Raw genomic sequence first — 21,201 nt, 5'->3', positions numbered from 1 at the left:
CGCGGCGTCGCAGGACGTGACGTTGTTGGGGGCGTGGCCAGCAGTGGGGGCCGAGGTCGAGCGGAGCGGCTGCGATGGCGGTGAACACGGACCTGCGGCGGGAACGCGCCGCCGCCACCTTCCAGCCCGAGCTCCTCACACACATCCTGGACGGCGGCGCCGAGCGCACCCGCCGCCGCAAGGAGATCGGTGAGGGAGGCCCCGGGCGGGCTGCTGCCTCCTCCGCTGAGGGGAATGGGGCCTGTCCGGGCTTTGGGGCTGTGAGGAGAGGGAGACAGCCCGGGGCGGGGGCTGAGGGGAAGAGGAGGAGGTTTTAGGAGTGGGAAATGGGAGGTGAGGAGAGGCGAGAGGTTGCGGGAGAGAGGGAGACCCTAGAATGGGCCTCCAGGGAGAGGGGAACCAGGGTAAACGGGGGTGGGGAAATCCCCGGGTGAGGTGAGGGAGGAAGTTTCGGGAAGAAGGAGGAGAAGGTGGGGAGGAGCTTTGGGGAGAGCAGAGGCCTCAGGGAGAGAGGGAGGCTGTGAGGAGAGGGGCTGCCTGGAGGAAGGGATTATCAGTCTAAGGAGTTAGAGTGGAGCAGGAGAAGTGTTATGCCCTTGATCTCGCTCTTTTCCGCTCCCCAGAAAGGATTTGGGGTGACTTTGATAAAGCAATGACCTTTTACCATCCTTCAGAGGGTGAGAGGCAGTGTTTCTGGACATTTCTCTTGGGCCTTCTTCCATCCCTTTTCTTTCCTAGATTGCTCTTGCTCAACAGTACAAATTTGACCTGTTTCTCACCCACCAATACCGTGATTCATGAGATTAATGAAATACCTCCATTCTCTTTTCCCAGCATGTGCCAGGATGAGATTGCTAAAGGCTGGTGTTGTGTAACTTGTGTGCCAAAGGGGACACAGAAGGTCTGTGGCCTCTGGGTACTTTAGATTCCACTTGGCATAGTGGGAATGATAGCCGTGCCCTTCTGCAAGGAGTTGTGTGGGGATCAGAGTTCATGTTCAGTTGCTACAATGGCAGTTTGAGGATTTGAGACTGATTTTGAGGGTCCTACAGGTCTTACATCAGTGAATTAACTTCCTGCCAAGTCCAGGAGGGCTCCCAACTTAAAATGTCGTTTGTGTGTGGAATGGGAGAGTGCCCTGTTGCTAGAATCCCTCTCTCCAAGAGCTTTGATTTCTTTCTGATTTTGTTAACTTTTGTTTTTAACTTTCCAATATCAGTACCTTGAGGTACAGCAAGTGAAACATTGAATAGTTTCTCACTCGCTGTCTATTGAGGTTTGCAGAAACTGAGTTTGTTTTCCTCTTCTGTTCTGTCCCCAGAGGCCTTAGTTTTTAATGACCCTGACTTCCAGCATGAGGATTTGAATTTCCTGTCCCGCAGCCAGCGCTATGAACAAGCCATCAGGAAGAGCTCTCTGATGGTGATGAAGTTAAGAGAGTATGGAATTGCAGACCCGGAGGAGATCTACTGGTTTAAAAGGTACCTGGCTGTAGAGTTTCCTTCTTGTATGCACTTTGTTCATCGCTGAGGACAGTAGAGTTTTGCTTTTTTCCTGTTTCCTGTCCAAAGGAAGCTAAAGACCCCTATGAAAGCTCACTGAAGTCTCGGCTTCAGTGAATTTCAGGTGAAACTCTGATTTCCTGAATATGTTTTCTTAAATTTTTGACTAGAAATGCACAGTTAATAATCACACCTTTTTTATTATATATAGTGCAGAAAGTAAAAAGTGGAACTTGTATTTTTTTTTTAATTTTGCTTTTGCTTTTTTTTTTTTTCCAAAAGGAATAAAAAATGCAATTAAATATTTGAATCTGAATAGGTCTGATGAGGTTGCAAATTCTAATGAAATCTCGTGAAGCTGATTACTTCACTTTGCACTTAGACCTTATAAAGTTGTGTTACAGACATACTTGAAAATGTTCCCAGATAGCTTCTAAGTTCTTGTTTATAACTATCTGTCCTTCAGGCTCCTGGTGCTATAGTGGTTTCCTTTGACCTAGAGGCTTTTTGTTGTCTGACCTTTTGTTTATCTGATAGTATTACCCTTGGATTAAGTTAATACAAATAAAACTGTCTTTATATTTGAGTTTCATTCCTTCCAGCTTGCAGGGAACTTAGTTCCTGGCTTTGATGTATATCTCTCCTTAGTTCTATTAAACTTATTCTGATGTAATAAAACAGAAACTGCTTAACAGCAAGATTGCACACCTCGAGAAATCTGGATGTAATACCATGAATATGTCCTCTGGCACGTTAAATTAACATTTTACATTAAATAGTGCACCAATAGAATCACAAGCCCCCTCTGACTGGATTTGTAGAAAAGCTGTTATTGGCCTCAGGGTGTGAATATTAAGACTAGTTAGTTGAAACCACCTTGTCTGCAGCAGTTTTAATTTCAAAGAAGGTGGTCAGTAATGATCCGTAACAAGAAATATGTCCAATTCTGTTGGATTATTCAGGTACTGCATGGCAAAAGTTAATAATTAATTTTTGCTACATGAGGGTTATTAGAGGTGGTAGGGAAGCTTATTCAATTATTTTGGTGGAGAAAAGTCTATCCTTTATACCAGCTGGCAAACTTCAACAAAGTTTGCAAAATAAATGCTGTCTTTGGGTAGCATTGCTGACAATATTTTAAGAAAATACAACTTTTCTGAAGTAGTCAAATGGTAGATTCTGTTTTTGTCTTTTGGTAAACTTATTTGGGAGTGAACAATTCTTAATTTTAAATAGATGACAGATTAGTATTCATATAGGTAGCAAATAATACATCCATATCTTGTGCGATATGAATAGTCAGGTATGACTAGTCATAATTCATGAACCAAAATCAACTGAAACAATGAGGCAGGTTCAGAGTCAATTCTAATTCCAGACATTCAAGATTTCAAAATGTAATTTCAGTTACTGTAGACTGACTGTATTTTCCAGTGTCTTCTGTAATAACATGTAGAAGAATGAAAAGCAGTACATATACTTATTACCTACAAGTAAAGTTTGTTTGCTCTAAGAGCTGCACACTGTTAATGTTCTTGATTTGAATTTCTTACTGTCCTGTCTGGTGTTTGCAAGGGAGGATGTTGGCTTACTGCTTCTTAATAAATGGAAGAAATTAAAGGATTATTTTTTCATCCTTTGATTTCATTTGTGTTTTGAGATCTCTCCCCATTTTCTCACTTGCTGAGTGTCAAACATCTTTTTAAACTTGGTGACTTCCACCCAACTTGCAGAGTTAAGTTTATTTTTATCACTTATCCAAACATGCTAATTGGTTCTAACTAGGAGGGACTTAATTTGTGTAAAAGATGACCTGGAGAGACTGTGTTTAGGTTTATTTAGTTTTCCAAACTGGAAGACTGAATGGATATGGTGTTGTGACATGCCTTGAATGAAGTTTATTAAATAGGTTGCAGCCTTGGATTCTGATGTCAAGTTGGGTTTATCGTGATTGACCGTGAAGATTTTTACATATGGAGGCTTAAGATATCTTGCCAATAATCCCGCATGCATTATGCTTATTCCCAAATAGTGGGGATAGAAGTCTTTACAGATGCAGTTTTTGAGAATTTTGAGCTAGGTGTTTTCCTGTAGCTTTTGTACACTACCAGAACTTCACCAGGGACTTTTGTATCCCGAGCGACCAATTCTAAAACTTGATTTATGAACAGGCGAGGAGAAATGCTTCTTCCTTCAGCTGCCCTAAAGATGTGCTTCAACAGTTGCTGCTGCATCTTGAACTGGATGCTCCTCCTTCCTGTTTCCACAAGGGCTTTGTTTGGCTCCAAAACATAAGAGGATCTATTAAATATATTTAGAAGCTGTTTTATTTGCTTCTCATCTAGGCAGTTCTTCCCGTGTCTTAGCATGTGTCAGCACTGTGGTTGCTGCTGTGACTACATGTTATGAAAGCCAGCAGCCTTAAAGTGCCAATATTTAAGATTTCTTTGATGGTTTAACTGCAGCAAAATTTAAGTCAGCATGAAAAATGGGGAATTGTTCTGATGTGTAACACTACACAGCTCTTTGAAGAGAGCAATCTGGTCAGTTTTGATTCACCTTCAAGTTGAAATAACCTTAGTTGAGGAAAATGGAATTAAATGAAGAAATGAAAAAAAGCTGTGAGAAACTGGGGCAGAGAAGAAAAGATTTGAGAGCTGCAAATCAACAGGTGATTCCTGTGTTCATAAGCCTTGCATGAATGTGCACTTTCCCTCTGAGAATTTGTCCTTCTCATTTGTCACTAAAGTTAGGACCTGGAGTAGCTTTTAGGAAATCAAACCAGAAAAACTGTGGAAGGGGCCCTACTGGCCACTGCTAAATTCATTTGGAGTGGAGAACCTGGTTTGAGTTTTTCTGTTACAGCTCGAAAAGGAGTTTATTACCATGGCATTTGTTAACTCTGAAGCTCAGTAATCACAGGTCAGACATTCTCCACCGAGGTGACTCTTCTCACTGCTTCTTGGGAGGGTTACCACAAAAAACTAGACATGTTTGCTTGTGGATTTTGCTTTAAAGGAAATGACCCTATTCTGTGACCCATTTCTGCAGCCTGAGAATGTCTTTGCAATTGCTCATTTAGATTTGGAGTCTCTGAAAACATAGACTTTGCTTCTGTTGTACTCTGTTCACTGACAGATAATCTATCAAACTCATCTGCCTTCTACAACTGCCTTTTATTAAGTGGGTGGCATTGGCTGCTGTGGAATCTGGAAAGGTCTGTATTGTCAAAATAGTTCATTACTGTGCATCCTTCTCCCGTAAGTGGATTTGGAACTGCGCCTCCCTTCTTGACTCGCTGGTTGTTGCAGCAAGTCTGACTTCAGTTGTGGATCAAATGGCTGGTGCTAAATGCAGGAGATTACAGTTGGTCTTGATGTAGTAAAGTACTTGAACAGTTACACGATGCAGCATTTGGAGAACAAGCTGTGTAGGTAGTGGGAAATGCCGAGTGGGGATGTAGAAATTGGGAGGGGAAGGAGTAAATGTCCCAAGGAAGAAAAAGAAAACCTGTTCTTCCTCCCTTCACAGCTCACACCTCTTCTGTTTGCCCTGTGTCATGAGGAAAACAAGATTCTCTCTCGTTGTAATTCAAGTTGTTAAAAGGCACATTAAGAAAACTGTAATCATTCAGTGTGGAGCATGCAGAGATGAGAAGTTTCTGCTGTCAATTAGCCAGCTTTCAGTTCTGCCTCAGCTTTGTGGATGCAAGAAGCTGTTAAAATGCTGCATCTTAAGTCAGTGGAATAGTGTGACCTTCTGACTCAGATGTTATAAAATGTCTGCTTGTAAAATGTCATTCTTGCTCCTATCAAAGAAGGTGCTAGTTAAGCATGAAATATCTGGCACTTGCAATTAAACTTACTGCTAGGCAGTGAAAGTTGCTGGTGTGACCTTTAAGGAGATGTTTTATCTTCAAAGCAGCAGTGTCTGACCTGATTTTTCTGACAGCAAAGCATGTGCTGCATCTTCACAAATTCCTTCAGTGGCTCCTGGAAATACACGAAGAACTGTTCATGCTCTTCCCAAGCTGCCCTGAAATAGTGTATTTCAAAGTCATCATTAATTTGCTCCCTGTAGGTTTGATTTTTTGGGCCCAAGGAACAGATGCACAGTAATTGTACTGTGGGCAGTGAGGAAGTCAACAGCACTGCTATTGCTCTACAGGTCCTGACCTAAAATAATAACTAACATAGGAAACCACAAGAATGCTGAAAAGTAGCCTGTCTCATTGTCCTCGGTGCATTTTTAAGCCCTTGGTTACCCTGATAACTTTGGCTTTGTAAACATGTGCTGCTGTAGGCAGTAGAATATTTTCAGGTCAACAAACTGGCTGCCTCATTCCAAGAACTCCACACACTGTACACACACTCACAGCAGCTCAAGCACAGTTAATGTATTAAGCACCAACATTAGATCACTTGATTACGATAGTACTGATCCTGTGAAAATCCTTATCTCTTTCAGTCTTGTTCATTTAAAAACTGTTCTATTGAAAATAATCATCTTCAACATGCAGTTGAGTGGTGCTGGAGAAACTTTGTCCTGTGTTTTTTCACTCTATGGCTGATTTTCACTGTTTATGTAGGTATTTGGTTTTGAATTATCAATTATTTACACTCCTAAGCATTCATTCCAGGCATGGTGTAAAACGCCAGCCACAAATGCTGCTGCAATTTGACCAACTATATGTGCATAGCATCCCCTACGAACTCTGGATGTGTATTGGCAACAAACTCTCAAATATGCTCCCTGGGCAGGTACCTCAAGATGGAAAGATATATTAATATTTTTCGTGTAGGTATCTTGGGCAGGTGGGAGTGATCCTGGTTGTAGATATTCATGCAGAGTGCTCATTTCGTCTTCTCTGCCTTTGAGGTTGGATGGATTAAGTGTTTGTGTGCAGTAGGTGGAAGATGAAAAAACTCTTCAAACTGCAGAATGTTGAAGGGAAAATGCTGCCATTTCCTACATAGCTTTTACACAATGAAACTTTCAAGCATGTTTGTGTTATGGAGCTTATTTTAATTAGGAATGTACTTTGCCTGCTGTGGTGGCTACTAAATTAATTGAGCATTCTCTCATGCAATAACTTCTGTTTTGGTGAAGGATACCTAAAATGTCTGATTTTGTTTTTTCCTTCCATTCCCTCCAGCACTAGCCTGTAACAGTAATTTTAATTGAAGGTGAGTTCCTGATCTCCCAGCTATTACAAGCAGCTACAGGTAATACAGAGCTCTTCTGAAAAGCACTTGGGCACCTAAGAAGCCTTTTCCTTTTCAATACATAGTGCTTCTAGCTAATAAGGCCTAGTGCTAGGCTACTGGCAGTAGCATGATTTATTCCCTTCAAGCCTGAAAGATGAGGGAGAAAATAATGTGCTGTTCATGTCTTTGGTTTTAAGTTCCACAGCAATCTTTGTAGAATAGTGTTTTTTTTCCAGCTATATAGCAGCAGGATTCCTAGGGTGAATAAAATACTTGAAAAAAACATTTATTTTCTCGGATGCCTTCGTATTTGGATGTTACTTGTGGGACAAAAAAAAGAAAATGGTTGAAATCATCAAGGAGAGTATTTCTCTTATGCTACAGTTGCAGAAGAGCCTTTCAGGATTGCAGTAACAGTAAGACTGAGATCCAGATCCCTCTATTTCTCTCCTGTAGCACATGCTTGGGCAGTTTTCCTGAACCCTTCGGTCTCCACTTCAGCATGTTTCAAAATACCGTAGAGACCCAAATGACTGCTGCTCAGAAGGGGAAATGGCTGCCTCTGGTCCGTGGAGTCAAGATAATTGGCACCTACGCCCAAACCGAAATGGGACATGGTTAGTTGCCTTCAGGGATCAATGGGTAACCTCTTTTCTGTAACCCCACTTGTAAACTGATGATGCTCCATAGGTAAATCTAAAAGGTAAAATAGTTTGGTTAACTGTGGATGTTTCCTGCCTTATAGCCAGACGGTTGCTTCATTTTGCATCCTAACAATCACAGAGTTAGTTTTGGTCTTTTCCAGAATGCACCTCTTAGCTGATCACTGACTTTGTAGTTGTTTACCTTTGTTTTAAGATGAGGAGGTTGTTCTAAGCCCTGGGAGCCTGAATTTCACTTGAACTGGTTGGAACATGCCAGTCAAATGTACTGTGTTTTTTATTTTTGCCTGAATTTGGGGCATTTGTGTCTCAGTTCTTAGTGCATGACTGGCCTGCACAAACAGGTCAGAGGTATACATTTAGATGCAATGTGGTGTGGTGAGATTGTCCATTTTTGGGTTCAAAGGTAAGGTATGCTTTGCCCCAAGCACTTTTCTTCCAGATGCTACTTCATTGCAGCTGTACAACTTCATGGAAAAATCTTGGTTTCAAAGAAGAAAAACATTCCTACTGTTGTTGAAAATTACTTTAATATATTTGAATGGAATAACGTTTAATGGATCGGAAAGGTCTTTTAGCCCAGAACCTGGACTGGTGGCTGTTAAATACCAACAAGAATAGTCTAAGAAACCTGAGACTCCAGTGCTTGTCCTGGGATCTGAATTTGGAAACCACGATACATACAAGTCTGAACAACTGCAAAAGTCAGATGGCAGTGCCAGTGGCCTGGCTGTTCAGTTGCAGCTACTCACGGTAGCTGAAACGTTTGTAGAAGATGCAGTGGAGGAAATCCTGTCATCAGTTCCACTTGAGAGAGATGGGACGAGCCAACCAAGCTCAGCGCCGGAACCAAAGAGACAATGGGATGGCAACAATAAATGCCTGCTAACCTTGTCTGCTTTGTTGCACCAGCTTCTTCAAATCAGTCACATTCACACCAAAGTGATTTGTTTTACTTGCTATTTCACACTAGATCATTGCATTTTCTTGCCTGATAATGGTCTGGTTTGCTTGTAGTCCTCATGGGTTTTGGTGGTAAAATTAGTATTTTGAGACTATAGAAATAATATAGCGGTAGTATGGTAAAGTAAGTATACCTTACCTGCTGAATAATCACAGTGCAGCTGTTTGACTTTTCTACTGTGAATGTTGAGTATTTAGCTACTTTGTCAGTAAAACTTCTGCAGTATTGTCACTGAGCTCTGCTTAATCTAATCCTGATGGTTAGAGACTGATACTGAATTGAATCCTAGTCTGGATGGGTAATTGCTCAGTTTTATCTTAGCGAATACCTACTTGATAGCCTGTGATTTTAACCAATAACCAGTGAATAAGTCTCTTGAAAAAAAAAAAAAAGGAAGCAGTAGCACAGGGCTGAAAAGGAAATTGAGTAATTAAAACACTGTCCTGTTTCTACATGGTTTTGTAGCTATTGCTGGTAAATAATTTTTTTCTTTCATTCTTTGACTGTTGGCCGTGTACTTCTCACCAATACCAAACTCGCTTAAAATCTGGTGTTCCTGATAAATCACGAGCCCGCTGTTGAGCTTTGTCACTGTTCAGTCCAAAAGCTTAGAAAACATTGCTCCTGGCTTTGTTAGATGGTTGAGTTTATTTGCAGGTGCTTGAGGTTATCAAAGGGAAGAACTACAGTTCTTAGGAAGCTCCAGGTATAGAGCTAGTTCATACTAATGTGTATTTAGAGGTAACACAAGGATGCGTTCTCCCCACTTTGATAAGAAAGCCAACCGAGTTTGAGCTAAGCTCAGATCAGTGCCCTTTCCTTAATGCATATCTTGTTTAAATATATATCTATTCCTATTAAAGACCAATTACAGTATTTCATACATAAGTGTGCCAGATGGACATTTGTACAGAAGGTACTGATCCTCAATATACATCCCAACTATTTTAATATTCAACACTACCTATATTTAAAGATTTAAACATTTAATTCTTTATATTGAAAAATTTAATAGACCGATTAACTACCTAACAATGTGTGACAGAATTTGGAGGAAGAATATTTCTAATGAAATGTGTTTAGTTGGAGAGACTTTCTGCTGGTGATTTACTGGTTGAAAAATGTTGCTTTTCTTGCCATGTTGTTTATGTTCGCAGCTTTGCCACATGCAGAGCACTGTCCTTTTAAGAGAGCTTTTAAAAATAACAGAAGTCAAAGGGAGTTGAGCTGGAATGTAATATACACTAGTTGTGTCTAATCTTTAATTAAAAAGAAAGTCAACTAGATAGTACAGGCAGTTAGGACAAAGTTCAGGGAAAACCAAGCTCATTCAGCTGGGTAAACTGGGAGTTCTACCAGGTCATACCCTCAAACCATGGAGGAAAAAAGGGGACTTCATGTCTTTGGGTGAAGTCTCACTTCATCCAGCCAGATCACATCTTCATCAAACTGACATTCTGACTCGGTTTAACTCGGGTACGCTCTGGTTTCCAAACCACAGTGAAGGTCTGATTGTTTCTTTTGGTTTGGATTAATGCTTTTTTATCAACTATGGTGCATCAAAAATACAGGAATGTTGCAGATGCATCTCATGTATGATTAGAACGAAATGTATTGCAATATGTTTATTTCAGAGTAAGTGTAATTTTTTATTATTCAGGCCTGAGAAAAGGACAGTGTTCTGGCTTTCTAAATTACACTTGCTGAACTCTGATTTACACATGATTTTTTTTTTTTTTCCCTTCTCTTCTCAAATCTCCACCATCAATCCTCATGCTTGCTTCCATCCCATAACATTGCCTTCACACTCCCATCCCATGACACTTCTTCACAGCTTTGTTCATCGTGGACGGCCTGAACCTCTGGACCTTCATCTGGGCATGTTCCTCCCCACTCTTCTCACCCAGGCAACCCCAGAGCAGCAGGATCGCTTCTTCATGCCTGCCTGGAACCTGGAGATCATTGGCACTTATGCCCAGACGGAAATGGGCCATGGTACAGTACATTCACTAAATGCTATTTCAGAAATGGCTTTGTGTACAAAGGAGTTCCCCTGCCTGGAAAAAATGGTGTGTGCTTACCCCACAATGTTATGTGTGCGGTTGTGGCCCTAGGGAGGAGCAGACTGCCTCTGAAATTCTTAATAGATCATTGTCACATGCTGCTTGCCCTTTTTTTTTTCTCCTACAGGAGACTTTGGTGTCTGTATTGCTATGTATGAGTATATCGGGTGCTCTTGTGCCATTCAGACCACTATAGATTATTGCATATGGCTATAGGATGTCACTGTGGCATCTGTTCATTTCTACACTTACCATTCTTTCCAGTATGATTTCTGGTTTACTTAATGCTCAGTTGGAAGACAAAAGGACAGAGCTTTAACGTACTGAAAGAGATGGCAAAAAAAGTAAGAGTTGCTTCTTACCTTGGGACCGACCTTGGATCAGAGAACTTGTAGATGACTTGATTCCAATGCTCATGTTTTGTGGGGAGCTTTATTCTCCTGGTTATTTAGCTCACTCCTATGTGTTCTTTTTATCGGACCATGAAATGTTATTTTCTTTTGCTGTCTCAAGTAGACTTTGTTGCTATTCCTTTGCTTTCAAGCTTTGAAATGGATTTGGAGAACTCCAGCAGTATTGTGATTGCAACAGTTTTAATCTGAGTTTCAAAGGGAGGATATTATGACCTGGGAAGCTTTAATTTTGACATCTGGGAGTTTCAGAAGTGACTTTTTTTCCTAAAAATGAGTAGGACTCACCTTTGTGCTGAAGCAAGGTGTAGAGACTGTTTGAAGCATAAAGTCTGTGGAGAATCTCTTGCAGCTACTGAGGTCTGAAGATCCTTTGCCAGCAGAATAAGTCTGTGTTAAGCTCCCTGTTAAAATCTGCAATTAACTACTATGTGCTTTGGAAATGTGGTTGCATCAAGGTGATATCCTTTTTCATGTTGAAACTCTTGTGTAGAGTCACTGCTGCCTTGCTCTGTTAGTCCAGACTATCAGGAACCTTCACAGCTCATCTAGTTTAAGCAGGTAGGCCTGTGTAATTAGTGTTTTTCACACATGCAGGGACAAAGCCACGAAGACAAGTGTGTGAAGAGTTGGGGGCAGAAGACAAAGACTGTTCCTGGAGTTGTCACCTTCATCTTTTTGCAGTCTGTTCACCTACCTGCATCAGTATCCTGGCATATTTGTGCCATTACTAGCTGTCTTGGAGAAACTGCTCCATCAAGAGAGTAGAACTGTAGGCCTGATGAGGGAATGAAGAGATGATGGGCACTACTGTTTCATCTTGTGGCTGACAAGTGTATGATTTTTATTTTGCAAATTAATCAGATTGCAGTTTTAGTGAAATCCAGGTGAGCGTGTTTTTGTGAACCTTTTTAACTGAGAACGGGCTTCTGGTGTGTAACAGCAAAAAGGTGTCAGATTGGAGGTGCTTGGAAAACTAGTCTTAGACCATGGTGGGGGGGAAAAAACCCAACATGTTTTCTGAGAATTGGCTTCAGGTCCCAGAATATGATTAAACTCTCACTGGTTCTTCCTTAGTTGATTGATACTTAGTCCTTTATATAGCCAAAAAGCAAAGTTAGAATTTGTACACTACTACTGGAGTTCAACTTTCCATTGTCCAATTCTGTCCTTGTCTCTGTTTTGTGACTGACTTTCTGCCAAAAGAACACGTGTTTGCTTGTTTTCAGGAACTCATCTTCGGGGTCTAGAAACTACAGCTACTTATGACCCTGCTACCCAGGAATTCATCCTCAACAGCCCCACTGTGACCTCCATTAAGTGGTGGCCAGGTGGACGTAAGTGCATCACTGTTTGTCTAAATCTGGAAGATGTATGGAAAAACTCTGCGAGGTGATGTCATGTGTATTATATATACAGAATGATTATTGAAAATTGATCCAAAGAGTTGGCTGAAAAGCAGTTACTCTTGCACAAGTAACAGACTTGCCAGAGCCTGCTAAAACTTTGGATTGTCTGTGTGCTCTGAATTGTCTCTCAGAATCATTCACACTGTATGGATTTGATGTAACTTTTGACTGGTTCTATTAAAATTCTTATTTCCTTCAGCTCCAGTGGCAGGTTTGCCAAAGACTTGGTTATTGTGTAGTCAAGAGGATCAAATTGAAATTTCATTGAATTGAGCAACACTGTCTAGCTGTAGAATTCGGATGATAATCAGTGTTGTAAGTCTGGTATTCTAATGCATGATGTGGTTATCTCAGATCGTGCTTTAAGGAAGGAGCCTCTGTGTGTATAAGTTTGACTATTGTTTTTTGTTCTCCTTCTGACTCCCACTCCTTTTGCAGTTGGAAAAACGTCGAACCACGCCATCGTTCTAGCGCAGCTCTACACTCAGGGCGAGTGCAAAGGCCTGCATGCCTTCATTGTTCCCATACGGCAGCTGGGCACTCATGAACCCTTGCCAGGTAAAAATTAACATAGAGGGTTTAGCGCTCATGGAATACATTAATTATCTCCAGTTCTGTACAGCTGCGTGTGTATCCTGTTAACATACATGGCTTATTTCACTAGCTGATTTTGGCTTGTAGGTGGTAGGTCACAGGGCTTAAAGGAATCTTTCTTATGACTGACCTACCACTGAGTCATCTTTAATGTCCTGCTTTCAGTGTGAAGGTTAGTTTCAGATTGGGTTCTGTCCCAGCGTTTCCCAGCTATGCATTCTGTGAGGCAGTATGTCCTACTTTCTGAAAAGGAAAGAATACCTTTCATCATCGTTTAGCTGGAAGTGAGCTGGATGATCTTTAGAAACAGCTCCCCCAGTGACTGGATAGTAGGACTGCATGTAAATTGTGAAGATCCCCATGTTTTGATATTTGCTTTTCCATCAAACTGATCAAGGTCCTAGTTAGGTGTTACTCCTAACAATGCCAGGACTTGCTAGAAAACTAAACAGGGTCTTTATTGGTGAAAGCTTGAACCTCTCACGTGGTGTTTAGTTCCTGTTTCTTAATGAAAGCGGCTTTGTCTGTGGCAGGTATTACAGTGGGTGACATTGGGCCAAAATTTGGTTATGATGAAATGGATAATGGCTACCTGAAAATGGACAACTTCCGAATTCCTCGGGAAAACATGCTGATGAAATATGCCCAGGTAAAGCAGTGCCTTTCAGCATACACTGTCAGAAATTGACATTTCAAATGCTTTTGTGTGATTGAATAGTATACCAACAAGATTTGAGGTTGCTTGTAAGTGCTACTTGATGAGTTTACAGCTTGAGATGTGACCATGTAAAAGGAAGGAAGGAAACCTTAAAAATCAAAAGGTTTTTTGTTTTGTTTTGGGTTTTTTTTTTTTTGGTAGGTTGAACCAGATGGCACCTATGTGAAACCAGTCAGTGACAAGCTGACCTACGGGACCATGGTGTTCATCCGATCTCTCATTGTGGGTGATTCAGCTCGCTCCCTGTCCCGCGCTTGCACCATTGCCATCCGCTACAGTGCAGTGAGACACCAGTCTGAGCTAAAGGCTGGGTAAGTGCAGTGTCACCAGAGAGCAGACTTAACTGCTGAGGGAAAATTCTCAGATACTGGAGGGAGTAGGGACTGTGGTTGATGTTTGTTTTGGCACTTAATGATTTAATCCAAGGAAGTGAGTAATTTCTTATTCTTGACTGTATGGTCTTAGTCTGGCTTGAGACAGATGCAGCTTGTACTATCCAAATGGAGAACCTACGTAGAGTGTAACATGACTTGTGCAGCCGTTTACTAGCCACTGGCATGCTAACTCATCTGTGTCTTGCTCTAGGGAGCCAGAACCCCAGATCTTGGATTATCAGACCCAACAATACAAACTCTTTCCTCTCCTGGCAACAGCATATGCTTTTCAATTTGTGGGAGGTTACATAAAGAACACCTATCATCGAATTAGTGGAGACATCAGTGATGGAGATCTGAGTGAGCTTCCAGAGGTACTGTGTCCTCTGATTTTATGTAAGGTTTCTTTACAGCATGGGAGAAAAGGCATGAAGCCTTTTTGGCTTTCACTCAGGAGACATCTTTTAATTATTTAGATTTGGAGATCCTAAGCCCAGTATGTGCTGGTGACTTTTATTTCTCTATTTGCACTATTCATTTAGCAGTCTTTTACAAAAAAAAAGAGAATAATGAAGAGTGAGAAAGCTACTGTGAATATATAATATATATGATGGCATATCACATGGTAGTGGAGTAAAGACTGTCTGTGTGTTTGTGCTGTAGCTTCTTGATAATTTTTGCAAATGACTAGGGTAGAACTGATGTGTGATCATAGGTATCAGTACTATACTGAGGGGTTAGGGTTGTAAAATGTCAGTTTTCAGATAGGGATTCTGTCTGAGAAACTAATGTGACAGTAGGCAGTTGAGGACAGTCTGGTACATGTAATGCTTAGACAGAAAGGACAGGGTACTCAAAAGAAGTCTTCACACGTACAAACATTTTCAAATAAGTGGTTTGGCTCAGAAAAGAGTCCTTACAAGAAAAACAAAACCCCGTGGGACAGTATAAGAATGGTGTTGACTCTACTTTTTTCTGGGAGCTGCAGTACTGAGTGTGTATGTGTGCAAGCCTGGAGTGGAAAACTAAAAAAATCTAACTTGGTTTTGGTTTTGTCCCTCAGCTGCATGCCCTGACAGCAGGGCTGAAGGCGTTCACCTCCTGGACTGCCAATGCTGGCATTGAGGAGTGTCGGATGGCCTGTGGTGGGCATGGCTACTCTCGCTGCAGTGGCATTCCTGACATCTATGTCACCTTCACCCCGTCCTGCACCTATGAGGGAGAAAACACCGTCATGATGCTGCAGACAGCTAGGTATGGTAGCTTCTGTCTGGAGATGTTCTTGCCTTGGCATTATGGTCTTTGTAGCTGAAGTGATGAGCAGAAGAGTATTCTGTATTACCGTGAAACTAGTCTCCCATGTTTCTGTCCCTTGCCCTATTTTTGACAGAAAAGTGTACAGCTACAACTGTTCTTTGCTAATCCGACCCTAAGAAAGATTACTTCTCTCCAAGCAGCTCATGAGTAAATTGCTCTCTATTTTCTCTGTTTTCAGGTTCCTTGTCAAAAGCTACACTCAAGTGAGTTCTGGGCAGCAGGTCACTGGCATCGTGTCCTACCTTAATGAACTCCCCAGGCAACGCATCCAGCCACAGCACGTGGCTGCTCTATCTGTGACTGTGCGGATCAGCGATCCAGCCAGCTTGGTAGAGGCCTACAAAGCACGTGCTGCCTGGTGAGTTCACACTTCCTAGCCTGAGCTGAGCACCAGCAACATTGTGTGTGTTGGGAAATGGTAGTGATGCGCTGCCCTGTTAATGTTAGAGTCTCAAGGTGTTTGTAAAGCTTTGCTGCATGTGTTGCTTTCAAGAAATGGCACGCTTTACTAGGTTACAAGAGGCTACAAACAGCCTACCCATAGCCTAGGTACTCTGCTCTGTTCCATTTTGAAATATTTTTTCTTATTTAAATGTGAAGTATATTTGAGCACACAAATAACCAACATGTTCAAACTGCTCAGAGGCCTATCTGGAGAGAAACAATCCTGTTGTGAAGGAAGTATGAGAGTAGAACAGATAGCTACATGTAAGTATTCAGGCACCATGTATGTGCTGTCAAATGTTTTATTCCTCTGTAGCCGTGTTCAGGCTGCAGCAGCGATGTTGGGGGGTTTTAGAGCCACAACTGCTTGCTCCAGGCAATGGATTCTGTCATGGCACGCAGCCTCCAAGTTCTGATGTTTTAGATTGAAATTCATAGGAATTCAGTGTACTTGTTAATGAGGTGTTACTGCATAACCTGTTTTTCTTCCTTCTATGGAATAGGCTTGTAGAAACTGCAGCAAAGAATTTGCAAGCTGAACTGAACCACAGAAAGAGCAAGGAAGATGCCTGGAACAGAACTTCGGTTGATCTTGTGCGAGCATCTGAGGTTAGTGATGTGCCCAGTAAATGTGCTATAAGAGCTCATCTCTTCATGAACCTGATTCACCTGCCGTTCTTTTCGTATAGGCACACTGTCACTACGTGGTTGTGAAGCTTTTCACTGCAAAGCTCTCGGAGATCACTGATGCAGCTGTCCGTGCTGTCCTGACTGAGCTGTGTCTCCTGTATGCACTGTATGGGATCAGTAAGAACACAGGGGATTTCTTGCAGGTTGGTGTCTTTCTCCAACGACTTAAATCTCTAGAGCCAGAGTAATTGTTTGCAAAGATGCTTCAAATGCAAAGTTGTGTGAATGCTTAGGTGTAAGTTCCTGACAGTTGGCTTCCAGAAGGCCATCAGCAGTGCAGGTCTGCTGGAGGCTTTGGCCAAGCAGAGCTGGATGAGAAATGGTAACATGGCACCTGTGTAGGTTAGCTTAAATGGTTTCCAGTTGGTGACCAGGTGTTCTATGTTGAAAAACAAGGAGTTAATGAAGAAGATTGCTACTGAAGGTAACATGCAGGCACTCTAAAGAATGAGTCTCCCACCAAAGGTGAAATAGCGAGCCAGTGTGACGGGCTATGCTAGGCAGCTCCTTTTGCTTGTACCCTGTGGCAGATTGCCAGTTTGATTACTAAGCACTTAAAAACCACTACATTTTCTTTTTTCCTGAACTGCTGGATATTTGTGGGGAGTAGGGCTGACATACATTAGGTGGTGGGGAAGGGAAGGTTCTTGTGACTTGCATACTCTTCTGATAATCTTTTCTTTTTTTGTCTTCCAAGGCGGGTATTTTGACTGATGCCCAAATTACTCAAGTGAACCAGCGTGTGAAAGAGCTCTTGGCTATAATTCGTCCCAATGCAGTAGCACTAGTAGATGCCTTTGACTTTCATGATAGGCATCTTGGATCTGTGCTTGGCCGGTACGATGGCAATGTCTACGAGAACATGTTTGAGTGGGCAAAGAAATCCCCACTGAACAAAACAGAGGTAAAGAAACCTTAGTTCTTCCTCTTAGGCCACATCTGCCCAGGGAAATAACTCAATTTAGGGTTGTTAATTTGGGTCCAGTGATCTCAGCAGGTAATGTGTGAAGGAGCGAGAAGAGTCACTAGTAGTAATGGATGAAAACAAGCAACTTCTGCTCCTCTGCTTTCAGCAAATTTTGTTTAGTTACTCTCCCTTGTATATCTCACATGTGTCCTTGTTGGGATACTGTTGAGTTTCTCGGTTGAGAGGAGGAAAGAATTCTTTCCCTAGAGGAAAAAATTGAATAATCTTATTGAATTTAAAAGCAGTTATCACTTGTTAGTTCTGCTTAGTTACAGAAGTTGTGAAAGCCTTAGCTGTTTCCTGGCAAATCTTTCAATGCCTTCAGACAGTAATGATGTCTGGAAAAGAAAATAAATTGCCCCCATGTAGTACTGAATGTCAGGTGTTGCACGGCTGCCCTAGATCTGCAGCTCAGCTAATAATAGCAACTGAGTTGAAGTCAGTGCCCTCTTCTGTTAGTCAAGTCAGAACTCTAAATCCTGTCTCGGTAGCTTTTACTGCCTTTGTTCGATTTGGACAGACTGTATCTCCTGTGATGGGCTGCCGGAGACTGTGATTGTAGTTAAATCCCATCAGAACTTGCTCCCTTTTTTTGCTTCTGAAGTCAGTGGGGCTTAGGAGCTTCACTGCAGTCCCCTAAGGAGTCCTCTGGCAGTTTTCTTTTAATTACAAATGCCAAAGAACTGTGTGGATATAAGGTATCTTGCATTGTTTTCTTACAGGAAAGGTAGTGGGGAGGCTATTTGTTCAGGACTTATATTCTCATGCTTTGTGTCATATAGGCACTCAGACACAGGATGTAACTGGCTGTTCTTCTATCCCCAAAGTGCCTCAGATTCACATTTCCGTAGTATAAAAAACACACTGCAAGATGTGAAGAGCTAAAACTGTTTTAAAGCTCAGGCCTGACCTTGTTGTAACCACCACCTTGTCTTCTACACAGGTTCATGAGTCTTTCCACAAACACCTGAAGCCGTTGCAAGCCAAGCTGTGAAGCCTGCTGGTTTTGGAAAATGCACACTTTTCCTGGCCTGAAAATGGGTGTTGGCATCCATTCCTCAGGCACCTGAATCAAACCTTTCAAATCCTGGTAGCTGTAGGACAGTGAATAATTGTAGCCACTCTTTCCACTTTTATAAATCGAGGTGTTTGGGGAGAGTGCGTAGGGACTGATGCCTGTTTGTTTGTTTTTTTTTTTTTAAGTGCAATTATAATGGTAAAATTAACCTTTTGAAAAGTTTGGAAAGCTTTATGGATTCATACAAGGATTGCTTTTGTGAAGCTGCTAACTAGAGAGAAGTTAATGTCAACTGGAAAGGTAGCAGGATTTTACTACTAAGTAGTTAACAGCCCTTAGGCAGTAACTTCTAATGAGCAGTTATGTTCTCCTCCCAAAAAGCATCCATGTCTTTTTTGTAAGATTAGCACCACCTTTCCTTGTTTGGCAAATATTTATGCTCTCCAAAGCCTCCTGCATAGTTTTGTGCACATGAATCTGCCTGAGGTAACTGGGAAGTAAAATCCTCATCCTCCCCTGGAGCCTCTTTCCAGAAGACATCTTCACCTTTTCCAATACATCCTTTTTTCACTGCCCTGCAGAAACTCCCTTTGCCTCTCTGCCATCTCCAGCATTGGCACCTTACTCATTGCTAACAGAAAGTCAAAGGAGAATATAGTGATGCTGCTCTGAAGAAAAAAGCAAATAGTAATAATCAGCTAGGTGCTGATAATAATGTTCTGCCCTTTTAACTGTTAGTATTTTTGTAGTACTATCTCAAAGCACTTTACAAATGTTAATTTCGGTGATTTGTTGTGAAAAACCACATGGAGTGGTAGAAACTGCAAATTTGACCTGGAATGATGAAGCCAGTGTTTGAGGGCAGAAATCAGTTGACCAAGGTCCTTAGGTCTTCAGATTGTTCTGGGATTTTCTTCTGTTTTTTCAAGGCATTCGTCAAGAAAATGACAATCCCAAGTGTCCAGATCTTTTTTTTTTTGGTGTGGGGGTTTGATTATTTTTTGTTTTCCTACCTATGCTTTTCTAAGGAGCTTTCTCTTATTTGCTTCATTTTGGTTTTATACTGACTTGGGACTTGCACAGTGTTGTCTGGATTAACAGATGAAAGATCTCGCTTCTAACAGAACCTCCTGATGCCCTGTGAAATCCCTACAACTACACAAAATCCTTGCTGTTCTTCAAAACCAAGAGCAATAAAACCTCTCTTCACAACAGATAAGAGCAACTTTGAGCTTTTAAAGTGGTAAAAAGCTTCAGCACAAACACAGATCCTGCAGTTCTGAGGCAACATCTGAGAAGCTGGTTCTCTGCCGGTCTCTCATTTTGGATCGCTTTACATGGGGGACTTTTCCTCGTGCTCACAATGATCAGACATGATGTTTGGCTCCATGTGCAGTAGCTTAACAGAAAGATATGTATAATTTTAAATAAAATAATCAAACCTGCCTTTTGACTGCTGAGTCTTTCAGGTTGAGGGGAACTGCTGCTGTTCAGGCTGCCAAAGGAGGTGAAGGGCTTTGCCTTTGGCCGAGTCACTGGAGCAGACTGGGGAGGGAGTGTGGAGCAGCCCGTTAAAAATGTATGAATGAGAACAACGCTATGACTGCATGGGTAGAGTTAATCACAAAAATGGATCTCATTGAAAATAATGGGTGAAACTGAATGTAGTTAAAAGACCTTAAATGAGTGGGATTTTGTCTTCTTTCTGGCTTTGCTCTGCAGTGTTCTAGGGCAGCTCTCCCAGTCCAACAGCTCCTTGGCCTCTGCACAACCACGGGAGAAATAAAACCGACAGAGCGTGAAGCTGCCTGTGGCACATTGCTCACTATCAGGATGGATCATAGGCTAGTGGAAGCTCATGGGTGCCAACAGCGAAGGTTGAACAAAGCAGCAGCTTTAATTCATAAAAGCCATTTCTAAAAAACTGTTTTCTTCTGGGTTTTTTTGGAGGAAGATAGTGATGTAATGGCAGATGCTGCACTCCCTTGCTAGTGGTGAGGTTAATGTACACATTTTCAGTTTGCTGCTGTTAGTGGTAATGCCACAACATGGGATGATTTTTGTTGTGTGTCTTGGTCAACAAGTCACATTTCAACTCTGCTAAATGTCCCTGCAGCTTGGTGAGGACTCACCCATCCTGTGACAAAATGTGATGGTGCCATTTCCACAAGTGTTGAGTCTCTTCTATGCAAGTAGAAGTGATTTCAGTATGATGTAATTAGAACTGTGCTTCCTTGTTATCAATTAATCACCAAGACGGGGCTTGAAAGCCCAGTGGAGGGGATTGTTTGTGCCACAACGAGCCTGATACCTTGGAAGGTCCAGCTTGGGGGCAGTGAAACCCCCATTCCCGGGGTGTCTGTCCCCCATAGAGAAACAGGACATCCCCTCTGCTGCCCTGAGCCCCGCCTGGGACGGGAGTGCGAGGGGTTGCCCCTCCCGAGCTCCTCCCGCCAGCTCCGGGCGCAGCGGAGCCGCCGGGCCCCGGCTGCGGGGGCTGGAGCTCCCGGGCAGGCGGGGACTACATTTCCCAGCACCCCGCAGGGGGAAAGGAAGGACCGGGCAGGACGGGAAGGGAAGGAAAGAAAAGGACCGGGCGGGAAGGGAAGGACCGGGGGATGCGCCCGGGTTGCTGCGGGCCGGGGATGCTGCCGGTAGCACTTGCTCCTTCTGGGGGGATTTTGCAAGGTGCAGGGGGGTCGTTCCTCATGCAAATTGCTGCAGGGGTGCAAGAGAGTTTTAGGGAACAGAGGGTTGTTTTTAATACTCAGATTGAGCCGGGGGGGCTGCAGAGGGGCCACGGGCGGGAAAGGGACTTTTTTTTTAACAGCAAATCGGGAGAATCCTCCTCTCCCTGCAGGT

The 21,201-nt window shown here is 42.4% G+C and overlaps 1 protein-coding gene across 4 annotated transcripts; it reads left to right on the top strand.

Moving 5' to 3' along the window:
• Positions 1–46: 46 nt before the first annotated feature.
• Positions 47–19,778, top strand: ACOX1 (acyl-CoA oxidase 1). 4 transcript variants are annotated; one of them, XR_013923050.1, is made up of 15 exons: positions 47–189; positions 1,322–1,481; positions 7,166–7,326; positions 12,038–12,145; positions 12,656–12,775; positions 13,345–13,460; positions 13,671–13,840; positions 14,115–14,277; positions 14,967–15,157; positions 15,399–15,578; positions 16,168–16,273; positions 16,354–16,497; positions 17,052–17,258; positions 17,842–18,019; positions 18,265–18,340. XR_013923050.1 is itself a non-coding variant. In XM_080356261.1 (14 exons), exons 1-14 carry the CDS (start codon positions 75–77, stop codon positions 18,313–18,315), a joined length of 1,992 nt encoding a protein of 663 aa, XP_080212387.1. In that variant the 5' UTR covers positions 47–74; the 3' UTR covers positions 18,316–19,778. The 4 variants fall into 4 exon arrangements, 3 of the variants coding, with proteins under 3 accessions (XP_080212387.1, XP_080212388.1, XP_080212389.1); XM_080356261.1 differs by lacking the exons at positions 7,166–7,326; positions 17,842–18,019 and adding an exon at positions 10,170–10,330 and having other exon boundaries at positions 18,265–19,778; XM_080356262.1 differs by lacking the exon at positions 17,842–18,019 and having other exon boundaries at positions 18,265–19,778.
• The last annotated feature ends 1,423 nt before the right edge of the window (positions 19,779–21,201 follow it).

The sequence above is a fragment of the Nesoenas mayeri genome (assembly GCF_963082525.1).
Source record: "Nesoenas mayeri genome assembly, chromosome: 19".
In the NCBI taxonomy this organism is placed as follows: domain Eukaryota; kingdom Metazoa; phylum Chordata; class Aves; order Columbiformes; family Columbidae; genus Nesoenas; species Nesoenas mayeri.
The sequence above is the reverse complement of the archived record's forward strand: the minus strand, read 5'-3'. Positions and strand labels throughout refer to the sequence as shown.